Genomic DNA, 26,962 nt, shown 5'->3' on the forward strand with positions numbered 1-26,962 from the left:
GAACCGGTCCCAGAGGAGCCTTGGCGCTGGCGCGCGGCGGGGCCAGCGCGGCCCCAGGGCCTCCCGCGCGGCTGCGGCGGCGGCCCCTGCGCCGCGGCCCGGCCGGCTGAGCGCTGTCGCCCTTCCAGGTGTCCCTGGTGCACCTCCTGAAGACCGTCCGGCTGCTGCGCCTCCTGCGCCTCCTGCAGAAGCTGGACCGCTACTCCCAGCACAGCACGATCGTCCTGACTCTGCTCATGTCCATGTTTGCCCTGCTGGCGCACTGGATGGCGTGCATCTGGTACGTCATTGGAAAAATGGAGAGGGAAGACAACAGCCTTCTGAAGTGGGAAGTTGGTAAGGGCTTGCTCTTGTCACATTTTCCATTTTTAAGTGAAAAGGAAGCCTGTCTAGAATTTGGGGAACGTGAAAAATAAGCCTATAAATATTGATATCTGTATTCTGACTGTCAATTAGTCTCATTTGGGGGAGATGTGTGGAGAGGGACCATGTTACAAGTGATCACTTTTGAGTGAGTTTTCTGAACAACCTTGCGTTTTTTTCAAAGAACAATGGGTTAAGGTCTCAATGGTGAACTTTTAAAAATGACCAGCATGTGCATAGAAATGTTTAGATCTAAAGTTATGCATGATATTATCTTGAAAAATCTGATGGAGGGCTAGTAACAGTAAACCTGGCCAGTAACTGCAATATTTTTAAATCATAAGAAAATGATCATTTGTATCTGAGATGGCAAGTTAATAATAGAAAAATTGTACTATTTTCTCCTTTTTTAAAAAAAGAGAAAGAACACTATCATACTGTCTTTCCATATTTAGTATACTTTGAGAACGTGCAATGATAAAGAAGACGGGATATTTACAAATATAATTTGTAAAATTTTATGTCCCCATAATCCATGGGAATTTAAGGGAGTTGTTCCAAGTGTTACATAATTCTGCATAAATGAATCTGAAATGTTCTGCACATGTGCATATTTTTAAACTTATATCAACCACAAGGACTTTATAGAAAATGAAAATTCTGAAGGCTATAACCCTCTATTTTAAAATATCTGTGTCCTTCTCACAGTCTTTCTTTTTAGAGAATTGTCACAGGACCTTATGTAGGGTATTTTTTCTTCCTAATCTGACATTTAATCAGAGAATCTGTTCCTTGGCTAGCTAGAAAATCCTTCATTTATCTTCTCCAAAAATCAATCTTGGACTTTTGAAAGAAGCTCAGATCTTTGCACAGAGATAAAGCTGCAAGAGATTCCCAAGAAGAAAAAAAAAAAAAAAGCTCTAAGTTCTTATATGAGCACTTAGTGGCAGAGAGCATTTAGAACATCCCTGAGTGGACTCTCGTAACTGCCAGTCTTCACCACAGGGCATATGCAAAGCCTTCAAAGGGCATCTTTGGAGAATGAGCTGAAGAGCTTAAGAAAGCAAGTTCAAGGGAGTGAATCTCCTGTCTGCTGCTGCTGCTGCTAAGTCGCTTCAGTCGTGTCCAACTCTGTGCGACCCCATAGACAGCAGCCCACCAGGCTCTGTCCGTGGGATTCTCTAGGCAAGAATACTGGAGTGGGTTGCCATTTCCTTCACTGAATCTCCTGTCTAGGTTCTTAAAAATGTTCCTACACATCTCAGTTTTTTCCTGGAGCTACACAAAGAAACTGATGCATCCAATAATTTTCATCTCAGAATCATTTTCTTATGTTCCTTATCACAACATTGTTCTATACTTTGCTGTAGACATCCATTCTCAGAAATGAAGTAAAAAAGAGCAATAAAATCATACAATGGAGGCAAAAAATCCTACATAAAGAGAATATGAGCTGGAAGAGAGAGAGGGAGAAAAAGAGGGGGACAGAGAGATGGCGAAAGAAGATTTGACTAAAAGGATCAAAGTCTGGGTTGTACTTGGATTAAAACGTTTCCTGTCCTTCAGTATTGTTTCCCTCTTTATGAGTTTGTCCAGCTTCTTCATCACAGGCTCTAGCGTGGTCCTGATGTTGTCCAGTGAATTGCAGCACTGAATCTCTGCCTTTGTTGTGAATCCATATTAATTCTGATTTGTGATCAGTTACTGATTGCCTTTTGGACCTGACCTAATTTCCCTCACCTATGCACTCATATTAATTCTCAAGGTTAGTCTAGTCTGAGAGTCTCCAGACAAGGAAATTCAGCTTATGCACGCTCTCAAATTCAGCTGTAGGAGGAAAACTTTGTGTTTCATTTCCAGTATACCAGGCCTGCTGTAGACTGACTAACCAGCTTAATGTTTTTCTTCCAACAAATATGCAGAAATATTTATTTTCCAAGAAAAAAGGAGCCACCCCCTTGAACTGCTTCTGCATTGCCCCCTACCACACCTACTCTTGGTCTGGGTATTACGACTCAATGTCATGATGGGGCCTTGTAAGCTGAAAGTCAGTTCATAAAGAGAGTGTTGGCAAAACGCAGCGATGGGAAAACCCTGGGCTGAGGGCAGTGGGTCTCTCCTTTCATCACGACTCCAGCATTCATTAACCGTGAGCTTTGTCGTGATTTTGTTCACCTGCCTGGGCCTGTTTCCTCATCTATAACATGAGAAAACACGCTAATAATTTGAAAGGCTATTTCAGGGTCCACGATTTATGACTTTAATGGAAGAACAAATTCAGTTTTGTGTACTTAATATATCTATTTCCTATTATAGTTCAGCACCCATATTAACCAGCAGAAGCAACCATCCAATGTCAACAGCTTTGAGGGACGTGTCAGGAAGGGCATCTTCTGACGGCAGCAGGTGCAGGAAATGACACGTTTCACCGTTATGATTTAAAAATGACAGAGCGTTTCTCCTTAGAGAGTTAGGTTTCCTGTCCAACACCATGAGATATGGTCAGGAAGGTAGTATGTTAATTATGTCTGTCAATATTGGGTTTTATAAGCTTGGCTACAAGGACTTTCCCTTCTCCTAAAATTACTTGGATCATTTGCTCCTTTGGAACATTTTCCAGCTGAGATTTGGACACAAATTAAATAATTATGACCTCTCCTACCTAATTTTATAATGAAGCAGCTGAGAGTCTAGGCTAATTTAGTTTTTACTATGTAATTTGTCCACTAATAATATGCTTTACCTTTTCTGGTCCAATTACCATGAATCAGAAAATTCAACACACACATAAAACTTGATTAGAGAACACATTGTTCTTTATGTTTTGACTAATATCAGATGTAAGAACAGATTCATCTTCCCAAGGAAGAAAATGGAACTTCCTTTCTCATCACTGTTAATTTCCTTGAAATAATTTTTTCCCTTTTGTCCTTGACAGGCATGCTTCCTGAAAGAGTTCCAATATTTTGCATCAGACCAAACCGAAGCTAACCTTTAAAAAACATTTTATAATGTCCCTTCTTTATAGTATATCTGTTTTTGTAAGGAAGAATTAATACTCCTAAGGTCAGTTCTATCAGAGGCAAGTTATAAGCTGATTTGCCTGGTGTTCTGTTTTACTTCATATTTTTATGTGTTCCTATACCATATTTTAAGGAATTTGAGATTTGGCTTATTGTTTACTGAAATTTTAGGCTGGTGAAAGGTTGTTGTTGAACTAAAAGACACTGAGATTCTTGGCCCCTGGAGGAGAAGAATTCAATCCGGGGCCAGAAACGAGGCTTGATCGCTCAGAGCTTTTGTGTAATAAAGTTTTATTAAAGTATAAAGGAGATAGAGAAAGCTTCTGACATAGACATCAGAAGAGGGCAGAAAGAGTACCCCCTGCTAGTCTTCAGCTGGATGTTATATAGTCACTAGCACTCTGTTAATGAAAGAAAGGAATGTCTTAAAACTCAGAATGGCACCAGGCTCCTCACCCATAAGATGCATTTTGGGATAATCTTGGCACCAAATGGTTCATCCTGGGCCATAAAATGATTAACTTGAATCTTATAGAAGGGAAGATTACCATACAAATAATTTCATTAACATAGATTAGGGGAACAATATCTGAGTATAACATCCTGGTTTGTCAAGTAGGTTCTGAGCCATTAGGTGGAACTGACTTGAAGACAGAGTCTGGGGTAAGTGCACACTACATTAGCACCAGTTCAGTTCAGATCAGTCGCTCAGTCGTGCCCGGCTCTTTGCGACCCCATGAATCCCAGCACGCCAGGCCTCCCTGTCCATCACCAACTCCGGAGTTCACTCAAACTCATGTCCATCGAGTCAGTGATGCCATCCAGCCATCTCATCCTCCATCGTCCCCTTCTCCTCCTGCCCCCAATCCCTCCCAGCATCAGAGTCTTTTCCAATGAGTCAACTCTTCACACGATGTGACCAAAGTATTGGAGTTTCAGCTTTAGCATCATTCCTACCAAAGAACACCCAGGACTGATCTCCCTTAGAAAGGACTGGTTGGATCTCCTTGCAGTCCAAGGGACTCTCAAGAGTCTTCTCCAACACCACAGTTCAAAAGCATCAATTCTTTGACGCTCAGCTTTCTTCACAGTCCAACTCTCACATCCATACATGACCACAGGAAAAACCATAGCCTTGACTAGACGGACCTTTGTTGGCAAAGTAATGTCTCTGCTTTTCAATATGCTATCTAGGTTGGTCATAACTTTTCTTCCAAAGAGTAAGCATCTTTTAATTTCATGGCTGCAGTCACCATCTGCCGTGATTTTGGAGCCCAGAAAAATAAAGTCTGACACTGTTTCCACTGTTTCCCCATCTATTTGCCATGAAGTGATGGGACCAGAGGCCATGATCTTAGTTTTCTGAATGTTGAGCTTTAAGCCAACTTTTTCACTCTCCTCTTTCACTTTCATCAAGAGGCTTTTGAGTTCCTCTTCACTTTCTGCCATAAGGGTGGTGTCATCTGCATATCTGAGGTTATTGATATTTCTCCCAGCAATCTTGATTTCAGCTTGTGCTTCTTCCAGCCCAACGTTTCTCATGATGTACTCTGCATAGAAGTTAAATAAGCAGGGTGACAATATACAGCCTTGACGAACTCCTTTTCCTATTTGGAACCAGTCTGTTGTTCCATGTCCAGTTCTAACTGTTGCTTCCTGACCTGCATATCAGTTTTTCAGGAGGCAGGTCAGGTGGTCTGGTATTCCCATCTCTTTCAGAATTTTCCACAGTTTATTGTGATCCACACAGTCAAAGGCTTTGGCATAGTCAATAAAGCATAAATAGATGTTTTTCTGGAACTCTCTTGCTTTTTCCATGATCCAGTGGATGTTGGCAATTTGGTCTCTGGTTCCTCTGCCTTTTCTAAAACCAGCTTGAACATCTGGAAGTTCGTGGTTCATGTATTGCTGAAGCCTGGCTTGGAGAATTTTAAGCATTACTTTACTAGAGTGTGAGATGAGTGCAACTGTGTGGTAATTTGAACATTCTTTGAGATCATCTTTCTTTGGAATTGGAATGAAAACTGCCCTTGTCCAGTCCTGTGGCCACTGCTGAGTTTTCCAAATTTGCTGGCATATTGAGTGCAGCACTTTCACAGCATCATCTTCCAGGATTTGAAATACCTCAACTGGTATTCCATCACCTCCACTAGCTTTGTTCATAGTGATGCTTTCTAAGGCCCACTTGACTTCACATTCCAGGATGTCTGGCTCCAGGTCAGTGGACAAACCTTTCCATAAGAAAAATGCATTGGTTATCTCAAGGTTTAAGAATAGTTAACTTCAGGTGAAACCAGGTGTCATTATGGCAACACAGTATTTTAAGAGAAACCTCCTTTTAAATTTACATAGAAAAGGAAAAAATATCCCTAGTTTGTTTCCTCCTGCCGCTTAAGAGAGATAAAAATGTCTGAAACTTGCAGCCTATTTCCTCTGTTTAGAGACCCCTGGCCTTCCTTCCTGTTACCCTCTCACTGAGAAGGACCTTAGTCCAGCTCTTCGACTTTATGGTGAGAAATCCAGCTCCAGGTTCACAAACTCTTTCATGGAAGGGGCTTTTGTCAACTGTGCCCACCCCTGCTTCCTTACTGTGGTGTACGATTCCTGGTGTATGGAAATGTGTAAAAAGAGTTTTTGGACGAATCAACATTCAAGGTCATTTCATTACTAAGTGACAATCAGGAGACAAGAGCCTGGATCCCTCAGTCCTTGTGTTGCTGTTCAGTCACCAGGGTGTCCGACTCTTCGCGACCCTGGGGACTGTAGCCAGCCAGGCTTCCCGTCCTTGGGATTCTGGAGTACTGAATGGTCCAAGAATACTGGAGTGGGTGGCGATTCCCTCTGCCTGACCCGGGGATAGAACCCGTGTCTCTTATGTCTCCTGCATTTACAGGCAGGTTCTTTACCACGAGTGCCACCTGGGAAGCCCATGTAACTGATTCAGTTAAAAACTAATACAACATTAGAAATCAACAATACCCCAATAAAAAATTAATTTAAAAAATTGAATCCAGTGAAGAGGTGACATTTCTGTATTAGTGATGATTCTTGATTGCAAGCAGAGATAGAAAAGGAATTCGTTAGTAGGACATGCAGACTCAGAAATAGAAAAATGGAGAATAAGACTTGGGAGAGGAATATGAGCCAAGGAAGCCCCAGATGCCCCAGTGCAGGAGGCTCGGCTGCTGACATTTTGCAAAGACAACCCGGATGTGTGCCTGCCTTTGTAGGTGCCATGAGCAAGAGTCCTGACCTTCTGTTCATCTGGGATTCACAGTCCCTGAAAGCAGAATCTGATTGGCCGAGCCTCTATCAGATGCTCAGACACGCACTGCCAGGCGAGGGGGGACCCCCCCACCCCCCGCGACCTTACACTTTCGTGGTTAGAAGTAGGGCCCTCTGTCTCTCTATTACTATACACAGTGGAGAGGACCACCTTCTCATAGAATTTTAGACAGCCCCCACTCAAAAAAATAAAAAAAATGTCTTATACAATAACATCTTTACCTAATGCTCAAAAACACACTGTAACATTTATAAAAGCAGTCAGTAAAATGCGTCTGTAAATGATCATACCCCTCTCAGACATCATAGGTCAGATGGAATTAGCTGAAAGCTGGGCGTGTGACAGTCCTCGCTGCATCCTCCTCCCTGTGTCAGTCTGTGCTGCCCTCCTCCTAACAGTGGTACTTGCCAGCTTTGCTTCCTCAGCGAGGCCGCACCGTGGTCTGTAGCTCTCTTTTGTAGCCACAATGCTACCTTGGGTTGTTTCGAAGTTGTCTGTTTCTAAGGCTGTCACACACTGGACTTTAAATGCTCTGCTTCAGCGTTAGAGAGGAGAGTGCACTGTAGCAGGGGGAAGCTTTTTTTTTTTTTTAATCTTGTTAATCTTTTAATCCTTTGGCAGGAGTACTCTCATCCATTGGAGATGTCTAAACCTGTGTCTGTATCACTGAAAAAAAAAAAAAGCCCAGAATCTAGAATGGGAAGAAAAGGATTAAGTAAGATGCCATTTTCAAATTTTCATTGACAATTTTAATCCTAAATCTCCTGATCCTCATTGGATAAAACATCATAAAAAGCTGATTGATTTGAAAGACTCTCTAGTTATTAAGGCTTAGCCTTTACAAGCCTCATGTAATGGGGGGGAAATGACCAGGCTTATGATATTGTGAGCTGATTATTTCAATCACTGTATCAAATTTCCCCCAAGAAAGCAGAGTTGACTAGCACTCTACATTTTCAGGTTCTGTGTAAAGGAATACAAAAACATTTTTAGATAACCTTGATCTGCAGATTCTCATTCTTGGGAATATATGAAATTAAGAAAGGGGAGAAAAAGCCTAAAATGAAGTTTTCTAACCATTAAAATGGACCCTAGTAATAGATCCCTGGACTTAATTTTTTTTTTTGAAGTATTGTCTTGAACTTTATACTGAAATCATGTGAGGATTGTATTAGAAAAACATATTCTAATTCTAGAAATTTTGAGGTGGAGCCCAAGATCCAGCATTTTTAACCATCTCCCCAGTGAGTGGGACCCCACATCACACTTTGAGTAGCAAAGTTTTAAAAAGCCTTCTGACATTTTGTGAATTTCATACTCCCAGTTATAAAGTCCTAAACCAAGACCAATTGAATTCTTCTGATTTTTTCATTTCTCTATGCTTTTCCAATCCCCATCACATCTGCAAACTAGTTCATACATGAACAAGAAATAAATTTAATGAGTAGAAAAATAAGTTGGAAATTGATTCTTTCTTTACATTTTTTGGAAACAATTTATATTAGATTAATATTTAACTTACATTTATTAAGTACCACCTACCACACACATGGTGCGGTGCCTGACTGTGTGCATTATCTCATCTGATCTTTATTAAAATCCCACGTGGCAGGTATTTTCAACCCCATTTTACAAAAACACAGAAACAAAGCCCTAAAGCTGGAAAAATTTTGAAATTTCCTGGAAATTTATTTTTAAACTATGAAATATTTTTAACACAAAAAGTTGAGAATAAATATAATGGTCCGCTTCTAAAACTTACATCTTTTTTAACATTTTGCTTTAACATATTTATTTTGTTTCTATTTTTAAAATCAATGCAATATTACAGATAAAACCAGAAGCCTGGGACTTCCCTGGTGGTCCGGTGGCTAAGACTCTGCACTCCCAATTCAGGGGACCCAGGTTGGATCCTTGGTCAGGGAATTATTAGATCGCACTTAATGCAACTAAAGGGCTTCCCTGGTGGCTCAGATGGTAAAGCGTCTGACTGCAATGCGGGAGACCCGGAGTTCGATCCCTGGGTTGGGAAGATGCCCTGGAGAAGGAAATGGCAACCCACTCCAGTATTCTTGCCTGGAACATCCCACGGACAGAGGACCCTGGTAGGCTGCAGTCCATGGGGTCGCAAAGAGTCGGACACGACTGAGCGATTTCACAGTGCAGTTAAAGATCTTGTGTGCTGCGACTAAGACTGAGCGTAGCCAAATAAATAAAATAAATATCAAAAAGAAAGCCAGAGCCCCACAGTCCTTCAGTTCTGCCTTGCTCCTTCTATCTTCCCTGCTTTCTATTCAAGTTGGCGCATAAGATTTTCTGAGAGGCTGTTGCTACAACGCACGTAGATGAGTAACGCAATATGCGCTTTTGTCTTCCCTCACTATTGCTGTTTAGTCGCTAAGTCGTGTCCCGCTCTCGTGACCCCAAGTAGCCCACCAGGCTCCTCTGTCGGAATTTCCCAGGCAGGAGCCCTGGAGTGGGTCGCCCTTTTCTTCTCCAGCTTTCCCTCATTATCTTCCATACACATCATCACACATATAAGAAGTAGCAGTGATAACAAGGATAATGATAATAGCAACCACCACTCACGAGGCTCAGCGCTGGGCACTGAGGCATCGTGTAGGGATCATTCATTTAATCTTGCCATAATTTTATGATACCAACACTGTTATCATCTCTGTTTACAGATGAGAAATCCAAGGCACGTAGACTGTGTGGCTTGCCCCAGATACACAGATGATACACACAGGAGCTGGGATTTCTCTCTTCTTTGTATCTCTTTACATTCTCATTGAACTCATTTTTTCTTAAGATCAGTCCATCACAGTTATACATCTTACATGTTTGTTTTTAACTGTTTAATAGAATTCTGTTGTACAATAAGCCGGTTTTCTCACCCTTTCTTATCCATTCCCTTACTGGGTGGATCCACACCTCTCACTGTGACAGGCAGTGGGCAATGAGCAATCAGATACAAGTTTCTCTGTGTTCATATGCGAGAATTTCTCTGGGTCAAAGGCATGTGCATCTATAGAATTAGCACAAATTGTCGAATTCTTCTGTGAAGCAGTTGTATTAAGTAATTATTCAGTTGATCATATTGTCCACAGAGCTTCATCAACAGTTGATACCAATGTGTTTGAAACTTGTGAAAATCTTGGAGGGTATTGGGGAGTACAGGGTATAAAAAATGTCTAATTCTTATTTAAATTTTCATTCCCTGAGTAAGTAAAGTAGAACAAGGCAGAACATATATATATATATATATATATATATATATTTTGCTGGAGAGGGTCATTCTAATTTCCTTTTTGGTAAAGTAGACCCTCAATTTCATTAATTTGAAACTTCTCTTCTTTCCTAAATAATGTATTTAACACTATACACTTCTAAGCATTGAAGTCTCAAAAGTTGTTACTCAGATTATATGAAATTTCTGAAGTTAAAACTTTGCTACAGATTTCTAATTACATTTATTGGTTATCACAGAGTTTGATCTCTGCAACACTGATTCTTCAGTGTCTGTTGAAGCTTAATTGAATATGTTCTTTATGTGTCAGGATATTATTATGTACATACAATTTTTTTTAATAATTTTTAGTTCAAGATTTTATATATGTCCTTTATATCAAGCTTCTGAATTTAATTATACATATGGTACAGATCCTTATTAACTATTTTCTGACCAACTATATATAGAAATTTTATTTGGTGCTTTTTCAGATCTCTGTTGATTTTCCATAACTTTTTGGTCCCATTTTTATAATTCCAGTTTCTTATTTTTGTCAATTAGGTCAAGCTTCTGAATTGAATTTGAATATTATAAAAGGCATGCTATCTTATTGTATTGCCTCAGTTTTACTTTATTAACTGAAGTTCATCATGTGCTAATTTTCTATTCATCTAACTCTTGCAAAAGGTGAACTATTTCCTCATGGATTTTGTAATTTTTTTTAAAAAAGTTTACTGTGAATTCATCTTTAATGGAGCTTCTTTCTTGTAGGATCCTGTACAGATTGAATGTCAGTCACTCAGCCGCGTCCAACTCTTTGTGACCCCATGCAGATTGAGTGTCAGTCACTTGCTCGTGTCTGACTCTGTGTGACCCCATAGATTGTAGCCCACCAGGCTCCTCTGCCCATGGGATTCTCCAGGCAAGAATACTAAAGTGGTTTGCCATTTCCTTCTGCAGGGGATCTTCCCGACCAGGGGTTTGAACCTGTCTCCCGCATTGTAGGCAGATCCTTTACCATCTGAGCCACCAAGGAAGCCCTGTGCAGATCGAGCTATGAGAATATTCAGAATTTTGGTTGCTGTTTATATGCTTGCTTCTGCCAAGAGCAGTAGGATTTACCCCTGACCTGGGATCAAATGTTTAAAAATTTCTTAGCTTCAAGGTTTCAGGGCTTCATGGAGAGTATACATTTAGATACTAATGCATGCAAGGCACAAGTCTGTTTTTTAAATTCAAGATGCTACTTTTTTTTTTCCACACTCGGTTTCCCTCATCTTCTCTGTAAGCTGTTGGATGCGTTACTCCTACCCTTCACCTCGTGTGTATCACATGCGAATATCCCAGTTGTGTGCCAGGTGTCGGTTCCAGTGTCTGTAGGACTTCAGTGTGCTCCCCTGTGCGCTGTGAGAGAGCCATCTTGCAGCCTGGAGACCCGAGACCAGACACTGTCAATTCTGACAAGCTGTGACCCCTGCCTCCCCAACACCATCCCCACCACAGCGTCAGCAACAGACTTGCTATTCGTCATTTTTGCATATGTACATTTTACTTCCTCTTTTGAAAGAATATGTATATTTCCAGGTGTTTCTATCTGAAAGGCTTGCACGTGAGGTAAGTTCATAATCTTGCCGGAACTGCAGTCTTCATTTCTGCCCAAAATAACATAACCTAAATTCCAATGTGATATTTTTGTATATTACCTTTGAAATAAACAAATGGTTGTAATCTAACCCATAAAAGGCCAGTTGAATAAGGGTTAATTACTTAAAACCTTATTCCCATTTGGAATGCCTTTATGGAGGAAAGTCGTTTAAACTTAAGACCTCAAATCTGAAATTCTTCAGGCAGAATTGTTCAGTTACCAGGAAAATAAATTATGTTGCTGTCTTAAGAAGACATCATCAAATGTGTTTAAGATACAATTATTTCTTTCCAGCGAGTGTATTAATCATAGCAATTCTTTTGGAATAAGTGACAGTTTAATGTTCTTCATATTATTTTCCTAAAAGACTAAAGATATAGAAAAAATAAAGCAGAAAAAGACCTCTTTGAGATTGTTGCATTTAAATCCTACAAAGTTCTCAGTATTTACTATAAAAGAAATACTCAGACAGTAAAGAACCTGCCCACAATGCAGGACACCTGGGTTCAATCCCTGGGTCAGAGAGATCCTCTGGAGAAGGACATGGCAACCCACTCCAGTGTTCTTGCCTGGAGAATTCCATGAACAGAGGAGTCTGGTGGGCACAATTCATGGGGTTGCAAAGAGTTAGACATGACTGAGCAACTGACACAAGTATTTGTTGAGGCCTTAAGAAGTATAGTATCATGAGCTGTGAGCAAAACAAGGAATCTTAGAGCCTGCCTTCAAGAAGTGGACTTTGTTGTTAGAAATTCAAGAGGTGGACATAAAGATTGCAGAATTTTTCTTTCTTTTTTTAAATATTGGTTTGGCGTAAGTTTGTACAAGCAAAAAGGTGATAGTTCAGAAAGAAGTTGAAGTGCTTCTCACTGAATCTCCCTGAAGATGGCACTTGAGCTGGGCTGCAGAAAATGAGGACTGCTTTGGAGAGGCTGTGTTAGACGACATTTAGGTGGCGAGGCGGAGCTGGGCACAGTGTGAGGAAGGCGCAGAAGCAAGAAATCTCACGGTGTATTTGAGAAACGGCGAGTGGATGAGGTGACTCTGTTTAGTCTAGAAAACTCTTCCACAGACGGGGTCACAAAATAAAAAGCCTCGAGGAGAAGGGGGCCTACATTCATGGAGCAAATGGAGAAGCCAAGCACCATCTGAGGGGCCAGCCATGACCTACCCGTACACCAGTATAGATGAGAGGTGACCCACGTCTCATCTTTCTAGAGAATTTCAGAACTGGGACTTTGGGGGGTAAATCTCTCATATTTAAGCATTTCAGAACTTTTTAAATTTTTCTTATTTTTTTGTCATGCCAGACACACAGTAAGTAAAAACAAGGATACGACCAAAATAATGGATTGGAGTCTTTACTGATGATGTGCAGATACAATCCGCAAGATAACAGAGGCCAGGGAAGGTGTGACCTGATTAATACAGCTTTTTCAGGAATTTTTCATTCCAATGTCAAAGAATGCTCCAACTACCACACAATTGCACTCATCTCATACGCTAGTAAAGTAATGCTTAAAATTCTCCAAGCCAGGCTTCAGCAATACGTGAACCGTGAACTTCCAGATGTTCAAGCTGGTTTTAGAAAAGGCAGAGGAACCAGAGATCAAATTGCCAACATCTGCTGGATCATCAAAAAAGCAAGAGAGTTCCAGAAAAACATCTATTTATTTCTGCTCTATTGACCATGCCAAAGCCTTTGACAGTGTGGATCACAATAAACTGTGGAAAATTGTGAGAGATGGGAATACCAGACCACCTGACCTTCCTCTTGAGAAACCGATATGCAAGTCAGGAAGCAACAGTTAGAACTGGGTATGGAACAACAGACTGGATCCAAACAGGAAAAGGAGTCCGTCAAGGCTGCATATCGTCACCCTGCTTATTTAACTTATATGCAGAGTACACCATGAGAAACGCTGGGCTGGAAGAAGCACAAGCTGAAATCAAGGTTGCTGGGAGAAATATCAATAACCTCAGATATGCAGATGACACCACCCTTATGGCAGAAAGTGAAGAGGAACTAAAAAGCCTCTTGATGAAAGTGAAAGAGGAGAGTGAAAAAGTTGACTTAAAGCTCAATATTCAGAAAACAAAGATCATGGCATCTGGTCCCATCACTTCATGGGAAATAGATGGGGAAAGAGTGGAAACAGTGGCTGACTTTATTTTTCTGGGCCCAAAAATCACTGCAGATGGTGATTGCAGCCATGAAATTAAAAGACACTCCTTGGAAGGAAAGTTATGGCCAACCTAGATAACATATTCAAAAGCAGAGACATTACTTTGCCAACAAAGGTCTGTCTCTCAAGGCTATGGTTTTTCCTGTGGTCATGTATGGATGTGAGAGTTGGACTGTGAAGAAAGCTGAGCGTCGAAGAATTGATGCTTTTGACCTGTGGTGTTGGAGAAGACTCTTGAGAGTCCCTTGGACTGAAAGGAGATCCAACCAGTCCATTCTAAAGGAGATCAGTCCGGGGTGTTCTTTGGTAGGACTGATGCTAAAGCTGAAACGCCAATACTTTGGCCACCTGATGCGAAGCGTTGACTCATTGGAAAAGACTCTGATGCTGGGAGGGATTGGGGGCAGGAGGAGAAGGGGACGACAGAGGATGAGATGGCTGGATGTCATCACCGACTCAATGGACATGGGTTTGGGTGGACTCTGGCAGTTGGTGATGGACAGGGAGGCCTGGTGTGCTGCGGTTCATGGGGTCACGAAGAATCAGATACGACTGAGTGACTGAACTGAACTGATTACAAACTCAGGACAGAGAATCACAGAAAATACTTTTATTGATGATATTTGCCAAATTTAGTCCAGCTGCACATTCTCACGAAAAGGAATACACTATTTTAAAATTTTTTTTAATTAAAAAAATTTTATTGAAATATAGTTGATTTACAATGTAGTCTTAGTTTCAGGTAGACAGCAAAGTGATACAGTTACACACACACATGTATATTAAAGTACTTGCATTCTTCTTAGATCCCTTTCATCGTAGCTCATTATAAGGTACGGAATGTATACAGCAGGCCATTGTTGTTTTCCTGTGTTAGGTATAGGAGTGTGCATATGTTAAAACTGATCTCACAAAAGTTGAACCAATGAAAAGCTTCCGTCTGTTTATTATCTTAATTATATGGATTTTCTTCTTTAGTGATTCTCTGTTTCATTGCGCACAGTTGAGGAATACAGTTTTTTAATTTTTATTTTATATTGTTGTATAATTGATTAAGGGCTTCCCAAGTGGTGCAGTGGTAAAGAATCCAGCTACCAATGCAGGAGACGAGGGTTTGATCCCTGGGTCAGGAAGATCCTCTGAAGAAGGAAACGGCATCCCACTCCAGGATTCTTGCCTGGGAGATCCCATACACACAGAGCACATAGTTGATTAACAATGTTGTTTTAGTCTCAGATGTACAGCAAAATGATTCAGTTATGCATATACAGGTATGTATTCTTTTTCAAATTCTTTTCCCTTTTAAGTTCTTACAGAATATTGAGCAGAGCTCTCTGTGCTATACAGTAGGTCCTTGTTGGTTATCTGTTTTTTTTTATTTTTTTTAATTTAATTTTATTTTTTAACTTTACAATATTGTATTGGTTTTGGCATATATCAAATATACCAGTTTGAAATGTCCATCTGAAACTCCAAATCTATCCCTCCTGACTTGGTTTGTATTAATATGAATATTTTTATAAAGGCAATTGAATTTATAAAGGATTTCCACTGGGACAACCTCCCCATTTTAGATTTTATGCTTATCCATGAACATAACTCATGGATACATGATAAGAAATAGAAGATAATTAAGCATTTTATCTAAACTAATTAAACATCTGGCATAAAAATTTAAATTCCTCTTTTCTCCCCTTTCTTTTGTGTGTATTTGCAATCATTTGCTTTGGATTTAGAGTTTCCCCAACTAGCTACAAACAGAAGAAATAATTAAGATGTTTCATAGTCTACAATCCTATGGCGACTGCTGCTAAATTTCCTTGCTAACATGTGCTTTAGGCTTCCCTGGTGGCTCAGTGGTAAAGAAGCCTCCTGCCAATGCAGGAGACTGGGTTTGATCCCTGGGCCCAGAAGATCCCCTGGAGAAGGAGACGGCAACCCCCTCCAGTGTTCTTGCCTGGGACATCCCATGGACAGAGGAGCCTGGCGGGCTGCAGTCCATGGGGTTGCAAAAGAGTCAGACACGACTTACCAGCTAAACAACAACATGTTCTTTACTTAGGCATAAAGTCTTGACTTTTATTTTTTTGTTGTTGTTTTTTCCATTCTGATTCGTCGGGAAAGACAGAGACAAAACCCAACTTTAGTTTCTCAGAAACTAAAATCCAAAAGCCTCAGTGTAGATAGAAATGATTTAGGAAGACCTTTTTAAAAATGATGGATTTGCATCCTGGTGTATTTTTCCACACCTCCAGTCTCTACAACAAAATTAAACAGGCTGACAGACATTGGATATTGGCAGATTCAGTCAACTGAAATATTAACAGACAGAAATAAAAGCTAATGCCCACATAAGATTATATAGCTTTCGAAATCGACATCCATTTTTTCTTCTGAAGATGTTGAAAACTGACCTTTGGCTTCACAGTCCCCTGTGAACTTCTGTTGACTTCACACACTCAGATGCTGGGTGCCGGTTTTTAAGAAGGTGAGTTCTAGATTCATTTCAAAGCCTGCTCTCCCATTTATTCCATGTCAGCTTTGCTTGTGTTACTTACCTGTCTAAGGCGCGATCTCCTGTTCTGTAACATAGAGACAGGATTAGCTACTTCATCGGGTGCTTAAGGATTAAATGAGTGCTTCATGCTTAGTCACTCAGGCATGTCCAACTCTTTGCGACCTTTTGGACCATAACCCACCAGGCTTCTCTGTCCATGGGATTTTTCAAGCAAGAACACTGGAGTGGGTTTTCATTTCTTCCTCCAGGAGGTCTTCCCCACGCAGGGATCGAACCCACCTCTCCTGTGTCTCTTGCATTGCAGGTGGATTCTTTACCCGCTGAGCCACCAGGGAAGCATTACTAAATCTTCAGCACATGTTAATTTTACTCGTGTTAACTTTGCTGCTGCCGCTGGCCAGTTGCTGTTGATGTGCCTCTCATCATTGCTATTGCCAATATGTGGCACTTTATTAAAGTTGTAGCCACAGGAGCTGATTCTGTTCCCAAGAAATTATATTTACAGTAAATTTACTGTAATTTTATTTACAGTATCAAAGTCAGTGTCCAGATTGCCTGCAGTCTTTACTGAAAATCTGCTGCTGATGGTCAGCAGTCATGGGCTTATTTTTAGCAATCTTTCTAGCCTGAAATGGAATTTTCTCAAGGTTGAGTTTTTTGACTGTGACCCGCAGAAGGGCAGTATTTCTAATTTTATCATCTGCCCGTAAAACCATGTGTTAGTGCTAGCTAATTCCATTAATTTTTTAAATATCCTGGTTTAGGTTTACAGGTTGCAAAGCCATTCTGTGGCTAAATGGTATATTTTGGGATATGTAGGCACTCTCTCTCTCTCTGACCCCCTTGGGAATTACCAAAAAAACCAATTCCAAAAAGTCAGTTAGCACTGCATTTGTATTAAGAGCCTGTCATAAGTGAATATACATGATTCTGGTCTTCAAATACAGGGTTTTATAAGTTTCATGCAAAAACATTTATTCATAGCAATGCAAATGTATCTACAGAAATCCGAAAAATAATACTATGGTGTAATAGGACTCTGGAGAGCTGCATATTCTTTAATGAATAATCCAGTTTTTTGTTGACAGCTGAGGGTATGTGACTCTCTGTGACTTCTCTGTCGAGTGCATGCTTGGTGAACACTGTAAGCAAGTCAGTTCTGGTGGGCATTCCTTACCAATATCATGGGCATATTGATTGTGATGAGAGATTGGTAAGGAAAAAGGGAGAGAGAGTGATAAAAATAGCAATTTGTTACCACTGCCAAGTTTAAAAATAGATTTGACATCATTTAAACTAGTGAATCAAATACTTTTCATCCTTTAGAAGGGAAGGATTCCATCTTTGTGTGGCAAGCTTAATGGAACTAAATTAATACAATTCTCTATTTTCTATGAGTCAACAGTTACATTCAAAGATATCAATCAGACAATTGAAAATTCTTTACTCAACCAAACATGGAATTGATTTTGATTAATGCAAGATGCTTTGATCCTACCATTTTGAACATCCTATATTAATACTGTGAATGTTCCACACTGGCTTTCTTGACCCCTAAGGATGTTTCCGCTGTCTAATGAATACAGACATCCTCATTAGAATGTAGCAACATTTCTGACTTCTCATCTAGAGGGCTACACAAACTTGCTAAAACTTCTTCATACAAATTTAATTTTTTAATCAAACACCTTTGCAGCAGGGTTAAATAATGTTCTTCCATTTCCTTTTTCTATTGTATTGGAATTACTTTTCTTACATTCTTTTTTTTGCATTCAAGATTTCATTCATCAATGAAGTTTTTAAAATAACATATCAGATAGGATGAACTTTCTTTTGTGAGAACATTTCTATCAAGTTCAATCTTCTCAATTTAAGTTAAATTGAGAACTACTTTTTAAAGAATATTTTCTTCAATCATTTTTTGACAAATAACAAATTTTACTCTATATAATTTTAGTTCTTGGAAATTTTATTTTTTATTTATTATTTCTACTGTGTCTAGTTTTCCCCCAGTCTGTGTTTTGTGTATTCAGCATTCCTAAGGAATTTTTTTTTTCAATCAGGTTATTTTGTTTTGTTTTGGAAACTAACAAAATTTAACTTGCTGTGTTGTAAACATTGTCATCTGTATGTCACTTCTACTAATCATGCTTATTAATTGGATAAAATAATTAAAATCTGCCTCTGTTTCTTTGAACATGGAACAAAGAGCTTGAGATAAACCAAATGATGGTATCTAGATGGAGACGAGGGTCAGAGGTCATTGCAAACAAAACACTGGGTCAAAATGTCCTTCAAACTTGTGGGCACCTCAGTGGAATCAATCAGAAAACAAATGGTTATGCTAAGTGATAATGAAGCCTTTGAGATATTCAATATACTTCATTCTCTGTCTACATTTATGGATCATTTTATTTGGGCATCCCAATTTCCCCATGGGCATATAACCATGATATATGGTGAAAATTGTCAACTCATCTTGCAGTTTAGAAAGTTAGTTTATTTTTGAGTACTATTTGTGAAAAAAGTGATAGACTGCAGAAGAAGTAAAAAGGAACCTACATTTTAATCAGGTAACCATATTCCAGGCACCATACCCAGATGCTTTGCAAAGTTATCTTCTTTGATTCTCACAACAAGCAGGAAGGCAGATTTATTTCCATTTTTAACTGAAGAAGCTGGAACATAGAGGGCTGGGTTGTTGTTGTTGTTCAGGTGGCTAAGTCGTATCCAACTCTTTGCAGCCTCATGGACTGCAGCACGCCAGGCTCCTCTGTCCTCCACCAAGTCCCGGAACTTGCCCAAATTCATGTCCATTGAGTCAGTGATGGATGCCATCCAACCATCTCATCCTCTGTCGTCCCCTTCTCATCCTGCCTTCAATCTTTCCCAGCATCAGGGTCTTTTCCAATGAGTCGGCTCTTCACATCAGGTGGCCAAAGTATTGGAGCTTCAGCTTTAGCAACAGTCCTTTCAATAAATATTCAGGGTTGATTTCCTTCAGGATGGACTGATTTGATCTCCTTGCAGTCCAAGGGACTCTCAAGACTCTCCTCCAACACCACAGTTCAAAAGCATCAATTCTTCGGCGCTCAGCCTTCTTCACAGTCCAACTCTCACATCCATACATGACCACAGGAAAAACCATAGCCTTGACTAGATGGACCTTTGTTGACAAAGTAATGTCTCTGCTTTTTAATATGCTGTCTAGGTTGGTCATAACTTTCCTTCCAAGGAGTAAGCATCTTTTAATTTCATGGCTGCAATCAGCACCTGCAGTGATGTTGGAGCCAAAAAAAAATAAAGTCTGACACTGTTTCCACTGTTTCCCCATCTATTTGCCATGAAGTGATGGGACCAGAGGCCATGATCTTAGTTTTCTGAATGTTAAGCTTTAAGCCAGCTTTTTCACTCTCCTCTTTCACCTTCATCAAGAGGCTTTTTAGTTCCTCTTCACTTTCTGCCATAAGGGTGGTGTCATCTGCATATCTGAGGTTATTGATATTTCTCCCAGCAATCTTGATTCCAGCTTGTGCTTCTTCCAGCCCAGCGTTTCTCATGATGTACTCTGCATAGAAGTTAAGTAAGCAGGGTGACAATATACAGCCTTGACATACTCCTTTTCCTATTTGGAACCAGTCTGTTGTTCCATGTCCAGTTCTAACTGTTGCTTCCTGACCTGCATACAGATTTCTCAAGAGGCAGGTGAGGTGGTCTGGTATTCCCATCTCTTTAGAATTTTCCACAGTTAATTGTGATCCACACAGTCAAAGGCTTTGGCACAGGGCTAGGTTACCTGAAGTCAAATAATCAAGTAGTGATGGGCTGCAGCCCAAGCCATTCTGAAAACCCAAAGCCTGTTTTAAATACATGGCAAGAGTATCTACTCTGTGGTCTCTGGGATTTAGAAGGATGTGCTTTGTCACGTAGAAAATATGTACCAAGTACATATTAGGTGCCACACCTTGAATCACAAGTCAGGCTTAGGAAGCAGGTGTGTAAGAGCCCCTAATCCCTACTCTGACAAAGAGGCCGACCTAGTAGGAGAGGCCAACCTAGTAGGCAGATAACCAGTGTGATAAGAGTGCAGCAAGCCCCCAGCAGATGATAAAGGAGCAGACGCCCAAGGGATTGATCCCTTTCAGCAATGGAAATGAAAACCTGACTCCTTACTGAAAAGTGAGAGGGGATAAAAATACTCCTAAACGAAATCACTGCAGGTGAGACAATTTGCAGTATCCTGAAAGATCCTTTATGATATTTATAATTGCATCATTGAGATGATGATTCATAACGATTACAAATATTCATCTAGATACCAGCATAAGAGATGAATGTGATCAACCGGAAATCTTCAGGATGAGCCTCTTTGAAGACTGAAAAATGTCTTACATGTTTCTGCATTAATTGGACTTTGTAGCCAGAATAAATGACCCTTAGATGAATCTCAGGAGGTTTCTTCAGCAATTTCTTAAAGCCTCAGTACTTTTTGCTTTCTTGTTTCTGTAAAAATTATTTCTAGAATTAAAAATGGGCATTATCTTTGTGCAGGCTTCCCAGGTGGTACTAGTGGTTAAAAACAAACAAACAAACCATCCGCCAGTGCGTGAGGCGTAAGAGACATGGGCTCTATCCCTGGGTTGGGAAGTTCCCCCAAGGAGGGCATGGCAATCCACTCCAGTATTTTTGCCTGGAAAATCCCTGGGACAGCGGAGCCTGGTGGGCTGCAGTCCATGTGGTCACAAAGAGTCAGATACAACTGAAGCGATTTAACATGCTCACATGCACACGTTATCTTTTGGCATTACGATATTCTCAAAACAAAGTTGAGCAAACTCCCCCTGAATCTATGAAGAATTAAGTTCAATCCACCCCCATATTATTTGTGATTTCTCTGTTACACACACACACACACATATCAAGGGAAAATGATTTGACAAGTATTCCTGTTAATTTATTCAAAGTCTTAACATTCTTGCTAGGAATTACACATTTTATCAAATATGAGTCTGGAGTATAGCAGCTTAAGCTATATTTAAATCCAGCTTTTCTTGCTGTTGATTTTTTATTCTTTGAAAGAAGAGGAAAATATTTAAGTTTTAAAACGTGTAGGTAAGACATACTTTACATGACTTTCCATCCCACGTTTGCATGCGTACATGCTAAGTCGCATCAGTTTTGTCCAACTCATTGCAACCCTGTGGACTGTAGCCCTCCAGGCTACTCTGCCCATCAGATTCTCCCGGCAAGAATACTGGAGTGGGTTGCCGTGCCCTCCTCCAGGGGATCTTCCCGACCCAGGAATCGAACACGCATCTCATATGTCTTCCACATTGACAAGCAGGTTCTTTACCACAGCACCTCGTGGGAAGCCCTAACTTAACGACCCACGCCCTTTATTTAATCCAGATTGCGTGATTTCCTTTTCCCCACACTGCACGCACTGCATGATCCTGGCCTAGTGCCTTTACTGATGGGCATTCAGGTTTCTTTCATCGATGTGATTCGAAGCCCTGCTCATCCCTACGGCGCAGCTTGAACGCTCCTCCTCCTTTACACCCTGATTGCTCTAGCAGGGGGCACTTACTTTGTCAACGTCATCCTTGGGTTGTTTCCCCAACCGAGTGCCAGGTAGTGAAGACCGAGCTCCCCCATCCTTACGTATCACACAGCATTGCAAGAGTCGCACATGGTCACGAACTGCTAATTGAGTGCATTTGTTAATTAGCTCATCAGAAGCTATTTAGAGACTGTTGGGTAGGTAGAAGCAATGAAAGTAATATTTTAGTCTCCTGGTTCAAGCAAAATCTCTCTTCAGGAGTGGTGGAGGTTAAAGCAAAGGAAATTGATCTGAAGATTCACCTGGTGGTTGGTAACTGGATATGAGAACAGCTTTCAGAGACCAGGAAGTGTTGTCATGCTGAACCACCCAAAACGGACTCTGTTTAAAACTCTGCAGAATATTCAGAAAATGGGAACCATGCACAGCGCATGGTGTCGTATGACCTTGAAAACAGTGACCTCAGAGAGTGGGTGGGGCTGCAGCTGAGCTATTGAGAACTGTATTTCTGATCGCTTCTTGCATGTTATGGAAGCAGAGTAGACGGAGGGCTGAAGGGCAGAGAACCAGGGGAGGCAGGCTGGTCTCAACACCAGACTTAGAGCCAGGCTGTGGCTTCAGGGTAAATCATAGGTTCCTTGGATCCCCAGCTCTTGCTAGAACTTGGAGCCAATCCTGGTGTCCACCAAGGCCTGGGCTCACTGGGCTGCTGAGTACCCAGTTCCTCCTAAAATGCCCCGCAGCCCCTCCCTCTGTCCTGCCAGGTTAAGCTGATGCTGCTTCCAGCCACCTTCCCCACGATATTCTTGGGCTTCCCTGTGCCCATCAAGGCTGTGCTTCTTGTCACCTCTGCTGTAGACCCAAAGTTGGAAAGCTTTCTCCCTGCCTGACACCTACAAAACCTGCCCCATGGAATCTGAAATGTGTTTCCCAGAAATTAGACTGAAGGGTTTTCAGAGAGTACCATCCAATGAGCTTTTTCTTCCAAATTGTTAGGGCAAGACAGGCAAGTGGACAAGTAAAGTGCATGCAGTATTTTGGTTGCAATGTGAGTTATGTGCTGGGCTACAGACCAAGCCATCTTTTGCCCTTGTTTCCATGGTTTCCAAGCTCTTAAAAAGTCACCATGGTTGCCAGATGATGGATTTGCAAGCAGAGAGTTCGTGTAAGTAAAAGTGGTGTAGGTAAAAGTAAACGCCAAGCTCCAGGGAGTAGAATGGTTAAAATATGATTCAAGATGCTTAGTTTATCCAATATTTTCAATCAAGTCCAAGAAATTACATAAGAAAGTGGGTTCTCATAGGAAAAACAAAAGCTGCGTGGCCTTTTGTTTCTCCACAGTGTAGGTCTGACCTATGTAAAGTCTCTTGCAAAGTCCACAAGAAGGTAACCAAAGATTCTATTCCTGGAAAAAGAAGCATTGGGAAGTGGTTCAGAGTTCAATCTGTGGTTCCAAAAAGCTCTTTTATTACCCAAGCCTTCGTATACACAGACTATTAACTCATCAATTCCTGCCAACAACATTTGGAATAATAGCTAGGGCTTCTGAGGGTAGGAGGTTGTGAAGAACATTACAGAAGTTTCCACACTCCAAGTAAAAATAATGCCAGTTCTCCAAGACTGTGTGTCCTAGATGATGGTGACCTTAAGCCGAAGACAATTTGGAAAATTTCCATTTGCAGGTGGAGAGGAAGAGCAATACAGAAAAAAATCTACTGGGGCAGCCATTTCCGTGAAAGAGATAAAGTCAATCAGGAGTGCATGATACCAAAACCTTGACTGATGAGAAGGATCAGGAGGGAGGGAGTGTGGCATGTTAAATGGGTAAAGACTCAACTCAGGCACATTCAACTCCAAACCTAGCCCTTCTTCTTAACATGTCTGCTTCTGGTTGTGTTTTGCTTTAACCTTTTTTAGTACCAATATTTTAACATTAACTTTCATATAATAATATTTAGCTGTTAGAGTTGTAAGAAGTTAAATTACGCTGCTGCTGCTAAGTCGCTTCAGTCATGTCCGACTCTGTGCGACCCCATAGATGGCAGCCCACCAGGCTCCCCCATCCCTGGGATTCTCCAGGCAAGAGCACTGGAGTGGGTTGCCATTTCCTTCTCCAATGCAGGAAAGTGAAAAGTGAAAGTGAAGTCGCTCAGTCGTGTCTGACTCCCAGCAACCCCATGGACTGCAGCCCACCAGGCTCCTCCATCCATGGATTCTCCAGGCAAGAGTACTGGAGTGGGGTGCCATTGCCTTCTCCGAAATTATGCAATATAGGATTAAATTGAAGAATATATAAGGGGCTTCTCTGGTGGTCCAGTGGTTAAGACTTTGCATCCAGGGCAAGGGCTGCAGGTGTAATCCTGGCTGAGGAGCTGAGATCCCGCGTGCCTTGAGGCCAATAAAAGCAAAGCATAAAGCAGAAGCAATATTGTAACAAATTCAATAAAGACGAATCCAGGCCTCTAGCATTGCAGGCAGATTCTTTACCGTCTGAGCCACCAGGGAATCCCTTAAAATAACTGTCCACATAAAAGAAAATCTTAAAAAAGAATATATACTTATATATTCTTAATATTGATATATTCTTTAATATATATTCAGCACATTGAATATATTCATGACATTGGGTGATCAATATGCAGTCTCCAACCACAAGGGCACAAATAAAAATGTTGTAACTTACTATTGCTTTTACCATAATCAGTCAGGTAACAACAAACCAAATGGAAACCGGGAAATATTCTGAAATACAAGTCCTACGCATTTCATGCCTTCAGTATGATAGCTCAGTCATGGAAAGTAGCATTTGTAATTATGAATCATGTAAGATCCTTGATTTCCAAGAATGATGTGATCATGTCCTTTATTTCTACTGCTGCTACTGCTGCTAAGTCGCTTCAGTCGTGTCCGACTCTGTGCGACCCATAGACGGCAGCCCACTAGGCTCCCCCGTCCCTGGGATTCTCCAGGCAAGAACACTGGAGTGGGGTGCCATTTCTTTCTCTGGGTTGATTATTTTCTACTTATGGAAACAGGATTCTGGACGTATATTTTGTACATGTTTTCAATAATGAAGGATTTCAAAAGTCTCCATTATTTTCCGTAAGACAAAAAACCTTCGTTCCTTTAAACAATAGCAGCAGTAATCATCGGAGAAGGCAATGGCACCCGACTCCAGTACTCTTGCCTGGAGAATCCCAGGGACGGGGGAGCCTGATGGGCTGCCGTCTACGGGGTCGCACAGAGTCAGACACGACTGAAGCGACTTAGCAGCAGCAGCAGCAATAATCATAACAACTTTTTGCTTTAATTTTTAAAACTTTATTTACTGTGCATTTAGTTTTTGCTCTGCTGAGTAGTCTCTGTCGCTGAGCGCAGCTTTCTCTAGTCGCGGCGGGTGGGGCTCCCCTCCAGCTGCAGCGCGCAGTGCCGTGAGGCCTTCTCCCGTGGAGCGCAGCTCCAGGGCGCGCAGGCTCAGCGCTTGTGGCACGGGGGTCTTCCCACACCCGGGATCAAATCCACGTCCCCTGCGCTGGTAGGCAGATTCCTACCCACCGCACCACCAGGGAAGTCGGTAATAGCCTTTTATCCAAGCCTCCTCTGTGTTACGCCGCCGTCTGCTAGGCACTTGCTGTGAATGGTGTTGGTTAACCTCACGGCCGCCTGTGAGGTGAGTTACTGCCACCTTCTCCACTTTAGAAGGAAGAAGCTAAGACCCAAAGAGGATAAGACTCTAACCCAACGTTACCCAGTGATTAAGTGTCAGAACTAAGGTACACAAGGTCAGGCAACACAATCCCAAGACAAGCTTTCCCGTGTGCTTCCAGATGCCGCACCGCTGGCCTTTGGGGTTTCGAGCTTTCCTGCCCTGCCTAGTCTGACGCTCTTCACCATAGTCCTGTTTCTCTTCTGCGTCCTTCCTGTGCTTCTGATTCCGGCCCGTGTTGCCTCTCTGCACTCTACATACTTCTCATTTTTAAAAAGTGCATGACACACTTTTGATCTCTGACACGACCCCATGGTTGTGTGTTCGTTTCACTCAGTCGCCCACTGGCTAAAACCTTATTTTGTGATGGTCACACAAACTCCCACTGCTTATGCATTTCACACCACATCAAGCCATCAAGCAGTCAGCTACATGTGTTTAAATGCATCATTAGACACGTGACTCAGAGTCAGCCTTTCAAATGAGAACAAAGGCTGACGCCTCACAGCTGACGTGTCATTTTGAAACCAGGGCACTTCCTAGAAACTGGTAGAACATGCCTCTAATAAATGGTTTCAATACCAAGTAAAGATAAATAAAATCCAGAAGACGCTTTAATGGGGCATTTGAATAAAACATTCCAGCATATTATGTGGTCTAATTTATTTTAGCATTACTTTTATAATTGAGATGTTAGAAAATGTATCTCCCTCTAATATATTTGGAAGAAATGTAATTACAATTTTAATCTGAAGTACCACAAGCCAGAGAAATTTGAGATTACTCTCCAGTAGATGCCAAAGTCCTGTCTTCTAACTTAAATGACTGTCAGGCAACTACCAAAAACAGCTGAGAAATGGTCTGTGGCCATGGGATGTAGGGATTCATTTTTCTTTCCTAGGTTTGCTCCAACTCTGAACCTTTGAGACAAAAGACAGGACAAGAAAGAGATTCAGTTCAGTTCAGCTGCTCAGTTGTGTCTGACTCTTTGCAACCCCATGAATTGCAGCACACCAGGCCTCCCTGTCCATCACCAACTCCCGGAGCCCACCCAAACCCATGTCCATTGAGTTGGTGATGCCATCCAGGCATCTCATCCTCTGTCGTCCCCTTCTTCTCCTGCCCTCAATCTTTCCCAGCATCAGGGTATTTTCCAATGAGTCAGCTTCACATCAGGTGGCCAAAGTATTGGAGTTTCAGCTTTAGCATCAGTCCTTCCAATGAACACCCAGGACTGTCTTCCTTTAGGATGGACTGGTTGGATCTCCTTGCAGTCTAAGGGACTCTCAAGAGTCTTCTCCAGCACCACAGTTCAAAAGCATCAGTTCTTTGGTGCTCAGCCTTCTTCGCAGTCCAACTCTCACATCCATACATGACCACTGGAGAAACCATAGCCTTGACTAGACAGACCTTTGTTGGCCAAGTAATGTCTCTGCTTTTTAA

General features: G+C 41.3%; 1 protein-coding gene across 1 annotated transcript in view; it reads left to right on the forward strand.

The window, feature by feature from the left end:
* KCNH8 (potassium voltage-gated channel subfamily H member 8) overlaps nucleotides 1–26,962 on the forward strand; it is a 482,250-nt gene that overhangs the window by 326,576 nt on the left and 128,712 nt on the right. The window contains exon 7 of the mRNA XM_025294232.3: nucleotides 129–336. Within this exon, the coding sequence (XP_025150017.3) occupies nucleotides 129–336 (208 nt within the window). The remainder of the gene's footprint in view (nucleotides 1–128; nucleotides 337–26,962) is intronic.

Source organism: Bubalus bubalis, chromosome 1, assembly GCF_019923935.1.
Source record: "Bubalus bubalis isolate 160015118507 breed Murrah chromosome 1, NDDB_SH_1, whole genome shotgun sequence".
Taxonomy (NCBI): domain Eukaryota; kingdom Metazoa; phylum Chordata; class Mammalia; order Artiodactyla; family Bovidae; genus Bubalus; species Bubalus bubalis.